Below are 21,882 nucleotides of genomic sequence, written 5' to 3' on the forward strand. Positions count from 1 at the left end.
CTAGATTATGTAGGGTGGTTATTAAATTTTTACCTTAGAAAACTTGGGAGTGATGTGATCAAATATGTACTTTAGAAAGACCATTCAGCCATCCTTGTGAAAGATAAATTGAGGAAGAAAGTGATTAAAGACAGGGATATTATTCAGGGAGCTCTTACAGTAGCTAGCAAGTAACTTCATGTTTACTTCATGGGTGTGATGAAAGTAGAAAGGAAAGGAAGGGGATAATCATTTATATATACCTACTACGTACATGGAACTGTTGCTAAGCATTTTACAAATATTCTCTATTTTGATCCTCATAACTCTTTGAGAAAGGGGTTATTAACCCCTTTTTACAGTGGAGAAAAATAAGGCGATCAGAGTAAATGACTTATTTGGGGTCATTAACTCAGGTATTTCTGACTTCAGACCCAGTGTTTTAACTACTGAGTCATCTAGTTGTCCAAAGAAGCACATAGATTTAAAAAAAAAAAAAAGACAGCATGGAATTAAAATCAGTAAGACTTGCAACTGATTGGATATAGTTGGTGAAAGAGAGAAAAGATTAAAAAATGGCTTAAAGGTTTTGTGCTTGAGTGACTAGATTAAGGGATCATGCCATCAATCAAAAAATAGGGATATTTTTAAAAATGACTAGTTTGGAAGAAAACATGATGAGTTCGGTTGGGGGATATATTGAGATTGAGGTCAAGACAGGACTTTGACGTAGATATATTCAATAGTAGTTTAAATGCAGGACTAGACCTCAGAGGAGAGGTCAGGAATGAAGAGATAGATTTGGGAGGCACCCGAGTGGAAGTAATCATTGAAGCCAAGGGGTGGATAAAGTTGTCAAGGAAGAGAAAGTAGAGGGAAAAAGGACCAAATGGCAAAATTCAAAATAATGGAATCATAAATGTTGGCTCTGAAAGGGGAGAACTTAGACTTAGTTCTTCTCAGCAATTTGGTAATCCAAGACAATTCCAATAGACTTGGGATGGAGAATGTTATCTGCATCCAGAGAGAGAACTATGGAGACTGAATGTGAGTTGAAGCATACTATTTTCACCTTTAAAAAAAATCATTTCTGTTTTCATTTCCTTTCTCATGGTTTTTCTTTTTTTCTCTGATTTTTCTCTTCAACTCATACAGAAATGTGTAAAAAAAATATACACATATAATCTAAAAAGTTTTACAAAAGACTTTTACCAAATAACTTTTGAATGTTCAAGCAACTAAATTTACCAGCAAAGAAATTGAACTAGTTTTGAAAGTAATTTTAAATGAAGTGTTCAATAAATGTTTCAATATGGCAACAGGGAAGTAGGGGAAAAGAAGCATTAGATGTGTAATTAGAAGACCTGAGTTTGAATACTGATTTTGCCATTTGATAACTGAATGTTTTGGAGTAAGTTATATGACATTTAGAACTGGACCTCAATTTACTCATCTGTAATAATAACAACAACAATATTTTTATAATGAATTTAAATACATTATCTCATTAAAATAGCTACTCTAGGTGGTAGAAACCATTTTCTATAAAAGAGGGCTAACAATGTCACCATGACATCTATTTCTACTACTACTACTGGTGCTCCTGCTCCTGCTCCTGCTACTATCTATCTGACATATAATTACTAGCTATTTTTAAATGACTTTTTCTGAATTTAATAATATTTTATTTTTCTAATTACATATAAATATAGTTTCCAATATTCATTTCTGTCAGATTTTGAGTTTCGAATTTTTTCTCCTTCCCTCCCTTACTTCCACCCTATTCAATATAGCAAGCAAAGTGATATAAGTTAAACAAGTATGATCATTTTAAACTATTTCTATATTAGGCATATTGTGAAAGAAAAATCAGAACAAAAGGGAAACATGATGAGAAAGAAAAAATAAAAAAAGTTAAAATACCATGCTTCTATCCTCATTCAGTCTCCATAGTTCTCTTTCTGGATGTAGAGTACATTTTCCATCATAAGTCTACTGGAATTGTTTTGGATCATTGTATTGCTGGGAAGAATTAAGTCTATCAAAGTTAATCATTGTGCTATGTAACTGTTACTATGTATAGTATTTTCCTGATTCTGCTCACTTCACTTAGTATCAGTTCACATGAGACACTATAAATTAATTTGTTATGTATAGCATTCTGACTCGTGTATTTTTAAATATTATGATGTAAATTAAATATCAGGACCAGCACCTAATATTTATATAATTCTTTAAGGCCTGCAAAGTACTTTACAAATTTTTCATTTTTCTCACAACAACCCTAGGAAATAGATAGCATTATTATTCCCATGTTACAAAAGAGAAAATAGAGGTACATAGGGGTCAAGTGACTTGCCTAATGTCATACAACAAGTAAATGTCTAAGTCTATATTTGAATTTAGGTTTTCCTGACTCCAAGTCCAATGTTTCATACATTGTACTACCCAACTTCCCACAGTCTCTTCCTTCTACTACTATTAGTATCATTATACTGATATGTATATAGACTTTTGTTTGTGAAATATTTCCTATACAATATCTCATTTGATAATCACAACCTTTCAGTGTAAATGCTATAACTATCATCATTCAATTTTTGTCGATGAAAAAAATTGAGGACAACAATGATTAGGTAATTTGAGCAAGATTATACTACTAGTGAGTATCAGGGGTTAGATTTGAACCCAAGTCTCCCGGGTTCCAAGTGAAGTATTCTGTCCATTCACTGCACCATATAGATTTCTCTCTTTCCATTGCCTACCTCAAAGGATAACTGTAAGGATGGAATGTGATCAAAACATTCTTTTAAATAGGTTTAAGAGGAAGTATGGCATGTAAAAATCCTTTTCCATCTTTAAAGTGCCATACAAATGTTAACTATTATTGTCCTGAGAGACTATTGGAATGAGAGCTTCCAAGAAGCTACTTTGACATGACAGCATTCACTTATTTGTATATACTGTATATGTTATACTGAGATCTATTGCTACCAAGGTACAATGGTGTCTGAGGACTGAATGACTTGTGTGCATGTCCTGCTTTGATACATAATTATTAATCAATAATTTTAGTTCACTGAAACAATTATAAATCAATCAATATGTTATATATTCTAACTTATGTGGATTTTTAAATATCACAATTCAGATTTAAAAATTGTGCTTTTATTCACAAAGACAAAGTTTAAGGCAATGGAGGCTTAATAAATGGATATCTTGGACAAGTCTATCAACCTATTAGGCAATTCTCTATGACTAGATAAATTGCAGAGGAAATTTCCAAATCCAGGAGTTTTTTATACTGATGAAATCACAAGTTCAGTTTTTATGCTCAAATAAAAAAATTAAAACATATACACATCAATTATACCAATCACAATTACAGCAAGGCTACAATTTTGAGGAATGTTCTTGCTTCTCTTATACTTTCATGTCACAAGATAATTGAATTTAGAGTTGAAAGAGACCTTACAGATCATTGAGCGCCCTCATGTTACAGTTCCATCATCTGTAAAATGAGGGGTTTAGATTAGATGGTCTTTAAGTTTCCTATGAACTCTGAAGCCCATGATCCAATGCCAGTTTGGGACCAATGCTGTCAGCTGAAAATCCAAGCTAAAATGGCAAGAGGGTCTTCCAGTTCCTCATAGGTCAACAAAGTCTCTCTCTTAAACATGTATCTGAATGAAGATTATCTACATAGTGTCTATGTCTGCAGAAATAGATGAAGTTAGTTCCCAATATCCTATCATTAAAAGGTTCCAGGTCATGGATTAATTATTTGTTACATGGCAACCCTGTCACATTGTTTTTAGTTAACTACCCTATTATATAGTAAATCATGAAAAAGGAAGGGAACTACTGCTAATATTCAGTTTATAGTGGACATAAGTCAATCAATATGTGTTTCACAATCTTCCAACTCACACAAGATTTAAAGTATTAGGACTTTGATTTACAAAATGTGGTTTTATTCCCAGAGGCAAAGTATAAGACATCTGAGATTTATTAAATGCCTACTGTTTACAATTATATTTATACTATTAGATACCAGGGCAAAAAGTATATTAACTATGGCTTGAAAAGCACAACACAGCAAAGTTTTAGAAAATTTCTACTGGGCAGATCCCAGGGGTAGATCCTGAGGTAAATGCTATGGTAAATCTATCTTATTTCTTCTCATAATTTTAACTTCATTTTTAAAGCTCCTAAGAGTAGGTGAACAGTATCACTATAATGACCAGACAGAAGAAAGAGATGAGGGGAGTAGAATGGAAACCTAAACTTTTATGGTTGGACTCTAGGGCCAGTCTCCATGTTTTCAAAATTATAATTTCTAACTATTCCTCCTCTCCTCCCCAGAGCTGCTTGGCATTCTGCCTGGGCTGTGGTTCAGAGGGAAGCGAGAATGCTACCAGCTAGGGGAATCAGGGTGGCAAACTGTTCACTTTCTTTGTTACTTGAAATAACAAATTCTTGAAAGACATAACTGAAGTTGTAGCTTCCTAAACTAAAGACAGTCATATCTAAATGCTGGCAAGCATTTGATCAAAATTGTTGATTTTCTCCAAATACCATGTCTCTAACTCAAAACTCAAAATTTTCTAGGTAAATCTGATTATTTTCCTTCTTCAAGGGTTGGCTGCATTCCCCAGTTGATCTTTTCTCTTAACTGCTTTCCCTTTTCCTGCTATTTAAAACTGAACTTTTATTGTTCCAAATTAAATCCATTCTTTCTAGCCTTGTCATTGCTAACTAATGAGAACAATTCCTCTCTTCACTCTTGGTAACTGCACTTAGGTACTTATAGATGAGAATCATATCCTTTTTTAGCCTACATTTTTTTCCAGACTGCACATACTATAAAATGGGTTAATTGTTGCTATAAAAATACTTTCTATCATCATAGCATGGCAATTTTCCACCCCAAATCATTTAAATTTCCTAGAATTGCACTGAGTCCACATGGTATCAAATAACTAAGTGTAAATGCTCATTTAGCTTATAGGCATAAGTCCTAGAACAAGCTTGGTGTTTTTCTTCCCTTCTGGTTATCATTCTTCACCATACCTTTCATTCTCAAAAAAAAAAAAAAAAAAACTCCAAGAAAACAACAGCCTGAAAGATCTTTAATACTCAAATCTGCTATTCTAGTTACACCTGAGATTATTAAGAAAACTATTAATGACTTTTTTTTTATCCATACAGCAAGCAAACTACATTGTCGGGCTATCATCAAAGAAGAGAAGTAACAAGTGGATCAACTTCTCTAACACTTGCATTAGCAGAATCAGAGCACAGCAGAATCAGAGCACCATCTTCCTCCTTTCAACTGCTCCCCTAGTACCAGTCCCAGACTCTTTGAGTTCTGCATTGGGCTGAATAGACCTACATCACCAATATGATGACAATATGATAACAACACTGTATCAAAGGCTACTTTTTATAAGGGCACACTTGTAGCACATATCTAGATTAGTCCATTGTGTCTCTCTAGAATACAGCAAAAGGAAAAGTTTAAGGGACAAGTATATCCAGCTTGGGGTCCATTACTCACTATGTGAAGCTGGAGGAAATCACCGAGTCCTGGAGCACTGTCAATTCGAACCAGGATGCCATCCTTCACTGTCGTACTGAAGCCCACAGCAAGGCGATCTGAGCGTGTGCTGGGTCTGTCATTCGCAGGCCAGGTGTAGAGTATGAGTCCGCCACTTTTCCCAAAGATATATGTAGCACCAGCTGCAAAAGATAAGGAGAGAGGGAGATGTCAGCCTAATTCCTTTGGTTTCACAAGTTGCAGTAAAGCTACTGAGATTTGCCTCTAAACAGCAGTGGAGAAGAACATCTCTCACATAACAATGTTTTGTTACTGAGAGTGATGGTGTCCAGGGCCTAGGAGTCTGCTGTCACCCTAAATTAAAGATGCTGGCAAAATGAATTAATAGCAAAGCAGATGTTAAAAAGACACACTCTTAACATTTCCCATTGCTTTTGGGAAATGGGAGAGGACAGACAATGCTTTGTGTTTGAGATCTTTATGCATTGTGACAAAAACCTTTCTCCAGCCCTCCCTTCCTCAATAATGGAATTAATCTTACATTCTATACACTAGATGTACAACATGAAAGACTAGCCCTTGATTCCTCTTAGTTATAAGTAAATTCTATTCAGTGAAGCAGTGAAGCACCAGTTCCATTTCCAGAAGTGTCTTATATAAGTTAAGAGAATACCAAGGCCCAAAGACATATTTTTATATCCTCTGCTGAACACTTAGAGCACCTTCCAGAAAATAAAAAAGTTGAAAAGAAACATACACATTGTGACAAATACTATTGCCATGCTTTGTAGTTCTAGCCCACTGGGTAGGTACTTACAAGTGTTAGAACCTTTAAATAATAAAAAAAAAAGAATATGTTTTCTAAGTGTGGTGATTGTGGGGCACTCAAAAGACTTTTAATTTTCTCTAACATTTTAATGAATTAAAAAAAAAAAACAATGATAATAAAACCGTTTTTTCAACCACATGCCAAAGAAAAGGGGTCAGACTATATTTAACTGAATGAAAGTCCTAATACTATGATATCTATACTAAGAAATTATATCTTAAAACAATTAATAATGGTCAACGGATTGTCATTAATATTATTTAACATACCCCATTGTTACTTAAAAATATAAAAGAGAAAAGGGAATTTAGGAAAAAAATACTCCATGTATCAAATTACAGATTTTATTATGTATTGTGGCACTGTGGATGTAGCAGCCTTAGAATCATTCAGACTTGGGTTTAAGTCTTGATTTTAAGACAAGTGAACTTTTGACTATAGACAAATCATTTAACTTCTCAATGCTTCTGGCTAAGTTGACAGAAAGTTGAAAAGCACAGGAAATTTTCATAATCAAGAGTTACTTCTAAAAACTAAATTGTAGGTTTCATTGTTTCTACCACTTCACTCCCTTTGAAAATAGTAACATAGGTGGAAAATAATCTAAATTTGGAAGTAAAAAATCTTGTTTCTTTATCATCATATATGAAGTCATAAATGAAATTCTCAAAGGGCTATATTCAGATCTGGAAGGGATTCACAAAGCCATTCTAGTCTAATTCTTTCATTTCACAGGTAGGAAAACTGAGGTCCAGAGACATGACTAAGCCTATATCTAGAAAGTATTAGAGGTAAGATTTGACCCAGGTACTCTGACAATAAATACATGCTCTTTCCATCATATTATGAAGGCTCCCATCACAGGCATTTCTTCTAACAGTTATTTACTTTTTTTTTTTAATTAAAGCTTTTTATTTTTCAAAACATATGCATGGATAATTCTTCAACATTAATCCTTGCAAAACCCCGTATTCCAATTTCTCCCTCTTCCCCCATACATTCCCCTAGATGGCAAATAGTCCAATACATGTTAAACATGATAGAAATATATGTTAAATCCAATGTATGCATACATATATATACAATTATTGTGCTGCACAAAATAAAAAGTGAAGTAAAATAAAATGCAAGCAAACCATAAGAAAAAGAGTGAAAGTGCTAGGCTGTGAACCACACTCAGTTCCCACAGTCCTCTTTCTGGATGTAGATGGCTCTCTTCATCACTGAACAATTGGAACTAGTTTGAATCATCTCATCTAACAGTTTGATATGAAACTTTTCTTCCTGAGCTCCCAAGAACATGTGCTTGCCTTTTAGAAATGCTTTAATATGCTCCACTGAGTAATCAATTTTGATTTCTATGACATCTACTGAGGATCCTAATATATCTTGGCCACATTTGCTTTCAGAGTTAATACACATCTGTGCCAGCCAGAAGGTTGGGTACTACTGAGTGAACTAAAAAAAACATATATATAGCTTGTCCAAAAATCCTAAGGCAAACTGTAGGGATGTTTGGGATTAGAAGTACATGTTGAATTCACCCAATCATCAAGTACTGAACTAAATTCAGCTTTAGTGAGAGAAAGAGAGTCTATTCTGTCCATTCTTAAAGGTCACCATCTTAGATACTCCAGTGTGCTCAGCATACATATAATCTATTATCCTTGCTTCATTTTTCCTCCTCTGAGTTTCTAAATCTTTAGGGGAAGTTAAAGTAATTTACTGCACTGCCTCCATTTAGCTTTCGATATCTAATGGTGAGTTTGTGACTAATTTTGTATACACATCAATGTTTACCACCCTCTGTTGACAAGCCTACTCCAAACCTCTTCATGTTAATTAGAGATTTGGGGATCATGAATTATCCATGGCATCTGTCCATATATACAGAATTTGAACAATTTACTTTAAGTAGATTAATTGCAAAAGCCATCATCACCATTCTTTTAATTCTTTATTTCTATGGCACCAAATGATTGATTGCACTGGCCTAGATTAATTCAAAAGTGGGGAAAACAACAAAACAAATCAAAGCATGAGTGTTAGTAATAATCTGTAAAATCTCATTATATCATATCCCAAGTATTCTGTTCAATCCATTATATGGATCGATTCATATTAGTTTTCCATAATACTATCCAGCAGATGATTTTTACAACAATAAAGATCAATTATAGGATAGATATTTCCTTATAAATTAAATGCAACTTCTTTGTTCTCTTCCTGATTATTTTAATTACACCCTACTTACCCAGCCTTAGAATTTTGATAATTATCTAGAATCAGAGATTTGGGTACCTCAAAGGCCATTTGGTCCAACACCTGTTTTTTGACAGGTAAGGAAACTGAGACTCAGAGAAGTCAAGTGTTTTAATAATAGCAATAACAGAAAACATTTAATTAATGCTTCAATCTTTGAAAAATTTACTATCTGCTATCTAGTTTGACCCTCACAAGAACCCTAGAAGCTACATAGGGGTTATGATTTCCCTTAGTTTATAGATGAAGAAACTGAGTCTACAAGAGGTTAAGTGACTTGCCCAACATTATATAGCTAATGTCTGAAGCAGAATTCCACTTCAGGTGTCTCTCACTTCAAAGCATTGTCCAGTGCTCTTCTGGCAGTGCCATATAGTGAGGCTTGTAGGTACATTTATCCTAGACCACATCAGGACTGTGACTTTAAATGAAATATTGGTCCCAATGTATCACACTGCCTTTCCTTAATCACCACATAACCTCCTTTTCTTGTTATAATAATATTTTTTTCAAAATTGAAATGCACCTTACAGATAATCTAGTTTAATTTTAGCAATCTCCTGAATGATATCCTTGACAGTAATAGCTTAGGACTAATTTGAAAATAAATTGTAAAGGAGTTCATTTGTTTGTTTTTTGAGGGTTATAAGAAATAGATCTGTGAAATTATTAATATAAGGAATTTTTGGTGAGGAAATTCTTTCTAGTAGTCTAGATCCATAATTGCTGTGCAATTTATAGCCATGGAGATCTGTGGGGTAGGTTATGTTGCAGTGAGGGGTACTATAAAGCTAAATGATTTGCCTACAGCATCTCAAATATCAGACACTGAGTCAGTATTTCAAAGGGAAGACTTGAATCCAGGTCATTCTATCTCCAAGGCTAGCTCTCCACATCCTATTTGCCTTATGTCATGAATTAGTCCATTCTATTTTAGGGATAGTTCTTATTCTTAGAAATGTATTAAAGTCCAAATCTGTTCTTCTATATCTTCTACATATTGATTCTTGCTCAAGGCCATGAAAAATCATAGTATAAGTCAAATCCTCCTTCCACAGAAAAGTCTTTCAACTATGTAAAATATAGCTATTCTGTCTCTTTAAATCGCCTTTCCAGTCTAAATCCAATCTAATAGTTAATTTCTTTAACTATTCCTTATATAGTCTCAGTTTGAAACTATTCTCCATTAAGATGATCAACTTCCTTCAGTCCCTCTTCTGTTTGTTTTTGTTCCCTTTAAATGGAGTGCTCAGAACTGAACACAATCTTTAGAATATGGTCAGACTAATACAAACAATATATATCTTCTCTTGTTTTAGAGCAGGGTTTTTTTTAGAATGGGTATTTTATATATACATTTGGGTCATCCTTCATATTATTTTTAAAATAATATTTTATTTTCTCCCCAATTATATGTAAATTTTTTTTACATTTTTTAAAAAAGTTTTAAGTTCTTAATTCCATCTATTCTTCCTTCCCCTCCATGAGATGGTAAGATAATATAGATTATAAGTGTGCAATCACATAAAACATTTCCACATTAGTCATTTTGTGCAAGAGAAAAAGAAAGAAAGAAAGAGGGAGGGAGGGAGGGAGAAGGAAAGAAAAAGAAATAAAGAAAAACAGTATACTTCAGTCTTTATTCAGACAATATCAGTTCTTTCTCTGAAAGCAGATAACATTTTTCATCATGAATGCTTTGGAATTGTCTTTAATCATTGTATTGTTGAGAATAGGCAAGTCACTCAATTTTTCATTGGACAATATTGGTATTACTGTATACAAAGTTCTCCTGGTTGTACTCACTTGGAAAAAATAAATATTTAAATGTAATCAATTTCTTTGTATATCCTAAGTACTTTTTAAACATTTAAAAATATTATTCTTAGAAGGGTTCCACAGTGCTTCATTATACTGCCTATGGGATCCATACACATATAAAGTTAAGAATTTTGACCCTAGACAGACAGAATTCTACCAGTTCTACTAGGATTGTATTCCCTAAGTTCATAGTCCTCTTAAACTATTTAATGCATAGATATGGGAATGGATCAGGATAATTCTGTTAATATTTCTTTCTAAACCTTTCAAAGCATATTTTCTTTTAATAGGAGATCAGAAGTGTTATCTTGATGAACAAAGGATAGTACATACCTCTCAATTATCTACAGAGGTGTAGAAAAAAAGCTGAGATGAACTAATTTGGAAATTTTCTGTTGTGTTACATTATTAGACTTGGAAATGTCATCAGACATGGAGGCAGAGACTTGATTTTTCCCTCTCTTCCTGGCAATAATATATATACATATATATGTGTGTGTATATACACATATATATGTATATATATACACACACATACATATACATATGTATCTATATCTATATATACATACATATACATGTATTTATTTATTTATTTATTTTAAATAGTCCTATCATTTGTGACCATGGACTGATTTGGGCTGTGAATGAAGATTATAAATAACCTACAAATCAAAAATTCTATGAACATTGAAAGTAAAGTTGACTGTACCATTTACTTTTACCATTTCACCATTTACTTTATTATTGGATGGATATATTATTAGGTTAAAAAGAAAGATATGAAAGAAAGAAGAGAAAGAAGAAAGAGTAATAGAAAGGAAGGAAAAAAGGAAGGAAGGAAAGGAAAATGGAAGAATGGAAGCATTAAAAAAAAACGAAAGAAAATGGAAATATAGAAAGAAGGAAATATGAAAGGAAAAAAAAGACTTATGAAGTTCTAGAAACTACACTTAGCACTTTACAAATTTTATCTCATTTGATCCTCACAATAGCCCTGTGAGGCACATGGTATTCTTACCCAAATTTCATAATTGAGGAAACTGGTATACATAGATTAAGTGACTTGCCCAAGGTCATACAACTAATAAATGTCTGGGGCTAGCATTGGATCTTCCTGATTCCAGGCCCAGATCTCTATTCACAGCACTACCTAACTAAAGAAATCAAACAGTTAACCTATGCATTTGACTTAATCAATAGATACAAAACTAAGAAGTCAGTTTCCAAAGAACTGAAGCTAAGACTTGTCTAAAGGACAATGGAGACATCTACAAGGGAAGATAATTGGCTCCAATATATTACAAAGAATGATATAAGTAATACAAAAGCATATTAGGGAATTTCATGACTAGAAAACAAAACAGATTCAATCATGTAATGAGAGCAAGGGACAAAACAGGCTGTTCTGCTCTTCTGCTAGCCAGATAACATCAAAATAATATGAAAAAAGTCTTCAGTACCTCAGTACATTGGGTGGGCCTCATATAGTGAATTTATGAGACAAGAGGATTTTATGAGACACAGGATGAGTGACAATCATGGGCAACAATTTAAATCGCTAGAGTATTAGAGTTTCCTTTCCACTAATCTATCATCTCTCTATGTCTGTCTGTCTGTCTCTCTATCTCTCACCAACTGACCTGTCTCTGATAATATACAAATAATAAGTTTGTGTACACACATGCACACAGACACACAGTGATCTATCTACATAAAAATTATTCTAAGATTATATACTTATATATACATATCCTCTACATTCTCCATTTTAAAATTACCCACCGTCTCATTAATAATTCTAAGTTCTGAAACACATTAGTAAAAAGCAACTGAGAAAATTATGACACAATTATCTATTTAGTAACTTGAAAGTCAGCATAGCTGGTTTCCCTTGACATAAAAATACTATTAATATGAAAGTCAGTGTGGTAAAATAAGAAGTTAAAAACAATGGAAAATAAAACCATGGAAAAATTGTCATTATATTCTCTTGTTTCATTCCCAAGAGCTACTATTTCAAGTCAGTAAACATTTATTCATCATTTTCTATGTCCCAAGCTCTATGTTAAGTAATAGGGATCCCGAAAAAAGGCAAAATACTAGTGTTAAGGAGCCAATAGTCTAGTAGTAGAAATGAAATTAAAACAGCTTTGTAAAAACTATATATGCATGTGCATATGTGTACACGTATGCATTCCATATGTATGTGTGTGTGCATATAGATATGATACATACATATCTGTGAACATATATATGTGTATACATAAACATATATATGTAAGCATAGATATGTATGTATAATTATACATATAGATATGTACATATATATACATATACAATAATACACATACATACGTATCTCTATGTACACACACATATCTATATGTCCCACTACCCCATAAATGCTACTATAGGCTATCTAATTGGGGCTGGATCCAGCACACCCCTGTAACTGAACCAGCCAAACACATCTACTTTCTGTTCATGTACCTGACATTCTATCTTTACCACCTTGACTTCACATAGATTGATCTCAGTGCTGAGAATAATCTCCCTCCTGACCTCCTTATTATAGTATTCCTTTCCTTTAACTTTTTTCAAAGCTTGAATTTCTATCTGGAAAGATTTATATGAACTGATACAAAGCAAAATGAATAGAACCAGGAAAAACCATGTCTATATAACAAAATATAAGATTATAAATATTAGATATATTATTACTATTAATTAGAGAGAATCAACAAAGAGAAAGCACTAGCACTTAAAGCACCTAAATTCTAATAGTTCTAGTTTTGCAAGAGAAGAGGAAAGAGGAGAAATCTCCCTAAGTAAAGACTTATATCCCTATGTAAAAATGAAAACACCAAACACATCTACCAATAGCACTGAACCTGCAAGTGACAATAAAGTCCCTGTGTATTTTCATAATCTAAAGGACATAAATTTGTTGGTTTATGTTTTTATTGGTAATACATAAAAGGAATGTGAGTATAGGGCCCAGGAAGAAAAAGAATGATCAAGCTCTTTTTCTCATCCTAGGCAGTTTTTCTTTTTGATGTAGATTTTATACCAGTTTTTTTCTAAACATTCATATACTATATGAAATGCTCCTCACAATCCACTTCTGACTCTTATTTCTGTGACAGGGCAAGTATGTTATATGCCATGTCTGCTGAGTCTAGCATTGCTCAGTGTATTCTCCATATTCCTGTTAAAAACATATTATGTTTATTAATAATCAGAACCATGTAAATTTTCTGCTTACTAGCAAAAAGAGATCATTTCAACCAAAGGGAAAAATGCTATGATAGCATATTGGCCATATAGCAGTGCAGAATTAGCAAGTTTCCAAGCAGCTGATGTTGTTTTGTTTAGTTCCTAACAATTTTGTTCCAACCTAGGAAACCATAGAAGATTATTTTGTGAATTCAGCAGCATATTGGTAAATGTTTAACAACCAGCTCTCTAAAAATGCATGATTGGTACACTTTTAAGTTTAATCTACATTATTAAGATTTCTCCCATCATTTTCTTAAGATTAAGTAATCAACCAAATGATAAACCAAACTCCAGTTTGCAGCATTTGATGATTGAAAGATATAAACACTAATAAGGCAAATACAAAAATAGGCTCTCCAGCCAAGCAGGTTGACTTTTTGTTCATGTCCATGATATTTCAGGGACAGCTAGGTGGTACAGTCATACTCATCACCCTGAATTCAAATCTTGTCTCAGTACTTATTAACTGTGTGACTGTTCCACTACGAAGAAGGGAAGGAAGGAAAAAAAGAAGGAAGGAAGGAGAAAGAAACTGTTTCTTTTCAGAGATAGCACAAAGAGATAGATTCTTATAGATCAGAGTCCTGTTACTCCACAAAGCAATTTAAGACCCACTTCCAGACACAGGAAGAAGGTAAATTGTAGCCAGAAGAGAAAATGCAATTAGACAATGAAATGTATTTAGTTTTAGCTTGGTATTTCATAAATAAACCTAAACTCTAAAAGGCATGCAGGAAATATGGAAATGTAAAATTAACACTATACCTGGATAAGCACACTGCATCATAAAATCATGATAACAGGTAACATTTTTTACTGAAATAATTTCCATTTGATAATTTGAAGTCGAAGGATTTGTACTTGATCCCCAGATAGTAAACTTATGACATATGTGACCTAGAAATCAGTGCAATTATTACTTCTTTGACCTTGGACAAGTCATTTTATGTTTCTGGACCTTTATTTGCTCCTATATAAAATGAGAAGTTTGGATTAGATAATCTAAAGTTTCTTAAAATTCTAAATCTATCATCATCTGATCCTGGTAAGATCAAATAAGTTATAAGAATCTTTCTGGAAGTGAATCATTTAAAACTAAAATGAATCAGACCAGACAACCTACTAGAAAATATACTGTGGAACTTGTTTTACTTTATGTAGGAGTGATTAGAAAGAACCCAAAAAACAGGAATAATAATTAGGGCATAATAAGCAGGAATATTTTTGTGCCATGTGCCTGATAGTTGCTGGAGATACACTTATAGGCTGATTAATGCTCCTCATCTCTTCAACTCCTTGACACAATACAACAGAAAATGAATTGCATGTCTTACTGTGATCAAAACTAGGTTTAAATTTTCAGGGAAAAGGGAAATGGAGTGCTGAAGGCTATCATGAAAGCCACAATGCATCAGCACACCAATTGTCTTGCTGGGTAGAGATTATTTGTCCATGCAGCCCAAATTTGCTTAAATTGCCAATCTCATTTAAGCAATTACTGTCAGATCTTCCTCATTTTATCTGGGCTATAAGAACATCCTTTCAAAGTTTAGCTTCTTTATGAATTTAAAGGAAACACTTCTACACTATAAACACATCCTGTCCTCTATGTATTAATTATTGGCATTCTGTTTTGGAACATATTTTGCCCAACAGATATGACTAATGCCCTTTGCTATGTCAAATACTCTTTTTCTCTTAAATAAATATACCATCACAATGATCCTGTGAGGTTCAGTTATTTCAGTCATGTTTGACTCTTTATAACCCCATTGAGGGTTTTCTTGTCAAAGATGCTGCAGTAGTTTGCCATTTCTTTTTCTATCTCAGTTTACAGATGGGGAAACTGAGGCAAAGTTAATTGACTTGCCTAAGGTCACATAACTAGTAAATGTGAGGGATTGCTTGTTTTTGTGCTTTTTTTTTTTACTCCAGCCTGGTACTCTATCCACTGTATCACCTAGTTATCCTATGAGGTAGAAAATACTAATGATTAATTTGCCTTTATATTATGCTTCAAGGCCCTTTATAAGGCCCTTTACAAATATTCAGGCATTTGATCTTAAAAACAAGCCCTTGAGGTATTATCACAAGTATTAGCATTTCTGTTTTACAGAGAAGATAAGTGTCCTGCTTCCAACCTATATAAATTCTACTACACAAAGTTATTTCCAAATACTAGTAGAATTAATCCTGTTTATTGTTGGGTAAATATGATGAAAAGGATTGCTTAGAATCACAGTTAGTGTGAGATTTGGGATTTGAACCCAAGATCTCTGAGTCTAAGCCCACTACTTATTTCCTTAGACTAAAAGCACATTTTCCATTTCCTTTGCAATGGGTCTCATACTTAGGATTTTATATTATAACATGTCACATTCACATACTGTCTTACCAGTTGCATGAAATTATTTCTAATTTGTGGTTAATTAAGATACATGGAAATCCAGAGAAACATTGTAACAGATTGTATCAGTTTTTGAAGTAATCTGTACAATAAAACATATTTGCATTACTGAGGGGGAGTCACCAGGGACTCCCAAGTAAATAATACAAGTTTTTTTTTTTTGTTTTTTTTTTACCAATATCTCTGCTATGCATGTATTTATTGAGTAGATAGCTATTATGATCTGTCTTGTCTACCTTAAGTAAATATAAAATAAACAAAAATGGATGAAAAAGTAGGCTTAGGTAAAGCTACACTGAAGGGATGGAACATTGAGAGTGAAATTTCTTACTTTTTAAAGAACATCTTTATTCTTCTGCAAAAGTGATCGTGGATTTAATGCTGAATAAACTGAGAAGCCGATGATACCACCTACGAGTTAGGCATATCACCAATAAGGGCCTAAGTAAGCATCTTTAAACAAATACCCACAGGATTCTTTAGCTTATCACTACAGAACTAGTCTCAGCCAGCTAAATATTGTCTCTCTCTTTTCCTTGAGAGAGGGTTTGCTTAGAACCAAATAGACATTTAACCAGAAAGGGGGTTCCTTTCCCATCTACAAGGTTAATATTCAAGTTCCTCTTTCTTCAGGCAAAGGTAGTATAAAGGCTATTGGGAAAGCTGCAATGCATCAACATACAATTGTTTTGTGGGGTATGGGAGGCATGGTAGCCCTCCTAGCATCTCTGAAAGTTTTTTTTTTTTAATAATGCTAAATTCTATATAAGTTCCCTAATAACAATATATTCCAAAATAATTTTCCCCTTCCGTCCCTCTTTTTTTTGTTTGACAATCTTACTATATATTATTAAGAAAGAGAATGCCATAGGTGTAATAGGAATTGATTTTGCAAGTTATTCAAACAATTTTCTCTGATATTTTCATGGATAAAGTGGGGAAATATAGGATATCTTACAGTTAAGTGGATTCTGAATTGATGGAATAACTAAACTCAAAGCAATTATTAACAAATCAATCAATCCCAACCTAAAAGAGCAGTCTTTCCTGGAGTGCCACTGGGCTTTATCCTACAACAGATGAACATATGTTGTTTAGTCCAACATAACAATCTATGATTTGGACTATTTTATTGATGACATGCTTATTAAATTGGAAAATGACAGAGTTGGTAGAGAAGGGGGAAAACATGCTATGTAATAGAACTAGAAACCTCAAAAGTTAAAAAGATAATAAGATAATTGAATAAAATAGAATTTAATACACATAAATTTAAAGTTCTACACACAGATTTGGAAATCATATGTATAGAATGATAGTTGCCAGAATAATGTGGGGGTATGGGGTGGGAATCTTATGATATAGTGAAAAGAAGATTGATTTGGGGTCCAAAGTAGCAGAGTCAAGATTTGAATCACTTCAGAACCAACATTCTTTCCACTTGTAACATAAATATCTTTCACAGAAAGTATTGTCTCATTGCATTTTGGATATGCTGCCCTACCTGGTGTAAATTCTAAGGAACTAAATGTCCCTCCCAGAATGAACTCATCACTATTAAACTCATCACCATGCTATCTAACTCAAATCCTGATAGACACTATCATTCTCAGTCTCCTCTCCACTCTACTTAGAGAGCTAGAAAATAGAGTATCATGTTTCTCCCAATACTTTCCTGTTAAAAGAGCAGAAAACAGATACTTTGCTCACTCCTTTTTGCATCTATTGCCCTGCTGACTTTCAACTCCACAAAACAAAATGCCCTTCTACCAGTTACCCTTGATTTCCTCCAACACCACTTCCCTGCCTCATGTTTGTGTCTACCCCTTTCCATTATAAGCTCTTTGAGGGCAGAAGCTAGCTTTCTTTTTATTTCTTGTATCCCCAGCTCTTAAAACAGTGCCTGGCACATAATAGTTATTTATTAATCTTTATTTAAATTAAATTGGTCAAGCCAAATATTCCCCTACTCTGTAATTATCTGCTTGAATTTCTTGAACTATGTAAAGGACTTTCTTCCATATTGTTTTCTGGCTATAATTCATCTTGTTATTGTCTATTTGGAAGTGAGTCTTAAAAGTCTCTGTAATATATCAGGTTTCTGTATTGCAAAAATTTTTTTGCATGGTGTTAACTTTGAAAAGAAGTGAAACGGTATTAGCTAGTAGAGATGGTGAAATGGGCAGAAGGGAAGAGTATTGCATATTGTTGTATTAAATCTCTTAATTTATTTTTATTTTGGTGATGCCATGATTCTTCCAATGAGAGAAAATAGTGAGAAGGGATAATAAGTACTAAGGTATATACTAGGAAGGTAACAACTCTTTTAGAAATTATTGATATATTTGCTTTTAAATAACTTTCATTTTCCTATTTCATCATCTCCCAATACACTTCTAGCCCTTAAGACAAAAAAAAAATAAGAAAAACAAGACAAAATGAGTTAGCAAAACTAACCAACACATAAACCTAGTCCATTGTTCTACAGCCAAAGTCCACTCCCCGACTTCACCTCTGCAAAGAAGGAAGGGTTTAACCTGTATTATTTCCTTAACTGAAGACGCAAATTGTTTTAGGAAGCTCAGGCTTCCAAAGTATCGGAGCAAAGCATTATTTGTGGAAAACAAGATTTTCTTCTTTAAAAAAATTTCAATGAACTAACTGACTTTTCTTTGGGATGTTCTTTCTTTCTCAGAGAAATACTCTGACACCCTTTGGCAAAATTCTTGCCCTTACCCACAAAGGACTTTAATTAAAGTGCAAGGCTTTTTTAGTATTTGAAAGTCTGGGTAGGGGGATAGAGGGGAAAGTGGAAAGGATTTTTCCTCTGCTTAAAAGCAAAACCAATAATAACAACAGCAAAGGAAGTCTAGCATGGTAGCTCAGACTGTGTTTATTTTGTTTTCCTGTTTAAAGAACTGCAAATTAATATAAGCTCATTCTCTTGGATGGGGTGTAGGAAATCATACAGCAATTATTTCAGACAATGCACTTTTCTGATTAATTATACCATGTTCAAAAAGCAAAAAGTTATTGAGAGTGCAATATGGGGTGAAAGGTGTCTGCAATATTACTTCCTAGCCCAAGTTCATTTATCTTTGCATAAAGAATTCCAGTTTATGCTATAAACCAAAGTGAGCCTTGGGCAGTAGCAAACTTAATCAAGCATAAGATGAGTATCAAATTTTGTTAACAAACAACACCAAAAATCAATACACATCTTCCATGATGGGTTATAGCAAGTTGAAATAGGGCACATCTAAAGAAATGGGAAAATACTACCAAGACATGATCTTTGTACTCTTTTTTTCCTTTCATTTTGATCTGGAAATCCAAATTGGCTTAATTGGAGGTCACAATTTAATATTCTATGAAGGAATATCATATCACTATCAATTTATTAAGAAACTTAGGTCAGGGGATCCTTAGCACTTGGCTTTGCGAGAATTAGTGGAAGATTCTCCAAAAAAAGCAAGCTTTATATTTAGTTCACTGTTCAACTGGGTCTATGTTATTCTATCTATTCCTAAACCAACATTTCAGTCATTATTAATTGCAGAAATCACTGCTTCTATTTAACAGTTGAACCCAGCAGAGAACTAGGATGAGAAAATAATGCCCCATTAAAGACAGCACAATCAATGGAAAGAGCATTGATTCTAGAATTAGAGAACATGGGTTTACATCCAACTCCTGTTGCTTACCAACTTGAATAGGTCATTTTAACTCACTGAACCTCAGTTTCTTCATCTGTAAAATGAGGGAGTTGGACTAAATGGACTATTAGGACTCTTTCAGTTCTATATCTATGATTCTATGATCTTTTATTCATAATGACATTCCTCCCCCATCATCTTATTTTATTGAATTATACTTAATACCACAAATAGTAGCAAAAATATTTATATGCTCTACTTTGGTTCTTCAGGGAAGTGGGTGGCTTAGTGGATAGAGCATAGGACTTTGAGTCTTAGAAACTCTAAATTCAGATCCTGCCACAGATACTCCTTAGCTCTATGACTCTGAGCTAGTCACTTCCTCTGTGCTTTGTGCTTCAGCTTCCTTATGGGTAAAATATCAGTAATAAAAGTACCTGTCCTGCAGATTTTTTGTGAGAATAAAATTAAATAACAAATATAAAGCATTCATCAATTCTTAAAATTATGTATTTCCTTTCTTTCCATTTTTTTGAATAATAAGTAGCCATTACTCTACATTCATAATAATAATTATGTATTATTTTCCAGGCAAAAACAGGAAGGGAAATAACCAGAAATTTTCTTGTTTCATATATATGCAGATATATCTATATCTAGATAGATATAGATATATCTGCATATATATACATACTTCTTTCCTTTCTAATGCTTTTTTCAGGAAAGCTAGAAGAAAGGGGAAATACTATGCACATTCTGTTTTTATGGTTCTCATCTTTCTATAACTTTAAAATATCTTCTATAACTTAAAAGTGAGAGGACTGATGAACTACTCACTAAGCAGTATTACAAATGAGTAACAGTTGTTTGTTTTCTAGCACTGTGAGTTAAACTTCTGAATGACATTAAGTTCATAATATCAGAAGCTTGGAAACAAGGGAACTAATATACAAAGAGAGGGCTTTGGTTTTTTCATAGTCTGTGTTCTAAAATTGTTCAGAGATGCATAAAATATTATTCTCCCCTGGCATCTGGTTAAATATTTTAAAAGGATGAGGCTCTAGGTTTCTGGAAAGCATGTGGCTTACAAAAGAGCACACACTGCCAAGTCAGGTTAGAGGAATAGCCTATAGATTTGGGACAGTGTGATTTTACAGGCTAGGAAAAAGCAAAACATGTCATCATCCAAAACAAAACCAGCTAATGGAGTCATTGTAATCATCTCATCTTTTCATCCACACAGAAATGTCAGCTTGCAGCACACATCTGTTGGTTCAAGTAGCACAGCCTGACTGTACTAAGCCAAGTCTGCCAATGAGTCATAAAATCATAGAATCTTAGAGCTGAAAGGGACCTGAGAGATCATCTGGCTAAAGGTTATGGATAAAAAAGCAGAGGGACTAGAAGCCAGGGCCCCTGTCTTCTGCTCTAGTGCTTCTTTCCATCAAATTTGTAATCTGAGTCTCAGTCCTGAAAAACTGAGCACAACTCTTAATCTGTTTACATTTCTGTTTGTCTATCTATAAGGTAGCCCAGTTTATGGAGCTCTTAAGATGTAACTAAAAAGATGTCATAAAAAGGCTTGCCTATACTTTGTTAGTAAAAGAATGATTTCTTATAAGATTTTGTTTTGTAGTTTCTTTAATCCAAATATATTCCTTTAAAAACTACGCAGGTTCTTAATCTAAAGCCTTTGAACTTATTTTTCTTTTTTACATTTTGATAATCATATATTTCAATATAATTGGCTACCTTTGAAATGCCATGTATTTTATACATTTTAAGATATAATACTAAGAAGTGGGCTGAAGGCGGCACTACAATACACACACACACACACACACACACACACACACACACACACAGCAAGGAATTAAGGAAGGAAGGAAAATGAAGAAAATGACCATCTCTGGGATTATGCTGTTAATTTATAAACATCCTATCTATAACATTCTTCACGAGATCATCCAATCCTTGTTTACAGAAACTCCAGTGAAGTGGAATTCACTATCTCCCACTAACCATTTTGGGGCAATTATAATTTTCAGAAAGTTCTCTTGAAATCTGTCTTTCTGCAATTTAGGAT

At 33.5% G+C, this 21,882-nt stretch overlaps 1 protein-coding gene across 30 annotated transcripts in view; it reads right to left on the reverse strand.

Moving 5' to 3' along the window:
- NRXN3 (neurexin 3) overlaps positions 1 to 21,882 on the reverse strand; it is a 2,067,316-nt gene that overhangs the window by 502,927 nt on the left and 1,542,507 nt on the right. For all 30 annotated transcript variants that reach the window (XR_007950618.1, XR_007950617.1, XR_007950616.1 and 27 more), the window contains one exon: positions 5,540 to 5,721. Coding sequence is in view for 27 of the 30 variants with exons in the window: in XM_051977495.1 (XP_051833455.1) it covers positions 5,540 to 5,721 (182 nt within the window). In the remaining 3 variants the exon portion in view is untranslated. The remainder of the gene's footprint in view (positions 1 to 5,539; positions 5,722 to 21,882) is intronic.

The sequence above is a fragment of the Antechinus flavipes genome, chromosome 2 (genome assembly GCF_016432865.1).
Source record: "Antechinus flavipes isolate AdamAnt ecotype Samford, QLD, Australia chromosome 2, AdamAnt_v2, whole genome shotgun sequence".
Taxonomy (NCBI): domain Eukaryota; kingdom Metazoa; phylum Chordata; class Mammalia; order Dasyuromorphia; family Dasyuridae; genus Antechinus; species Antechinus flavipes.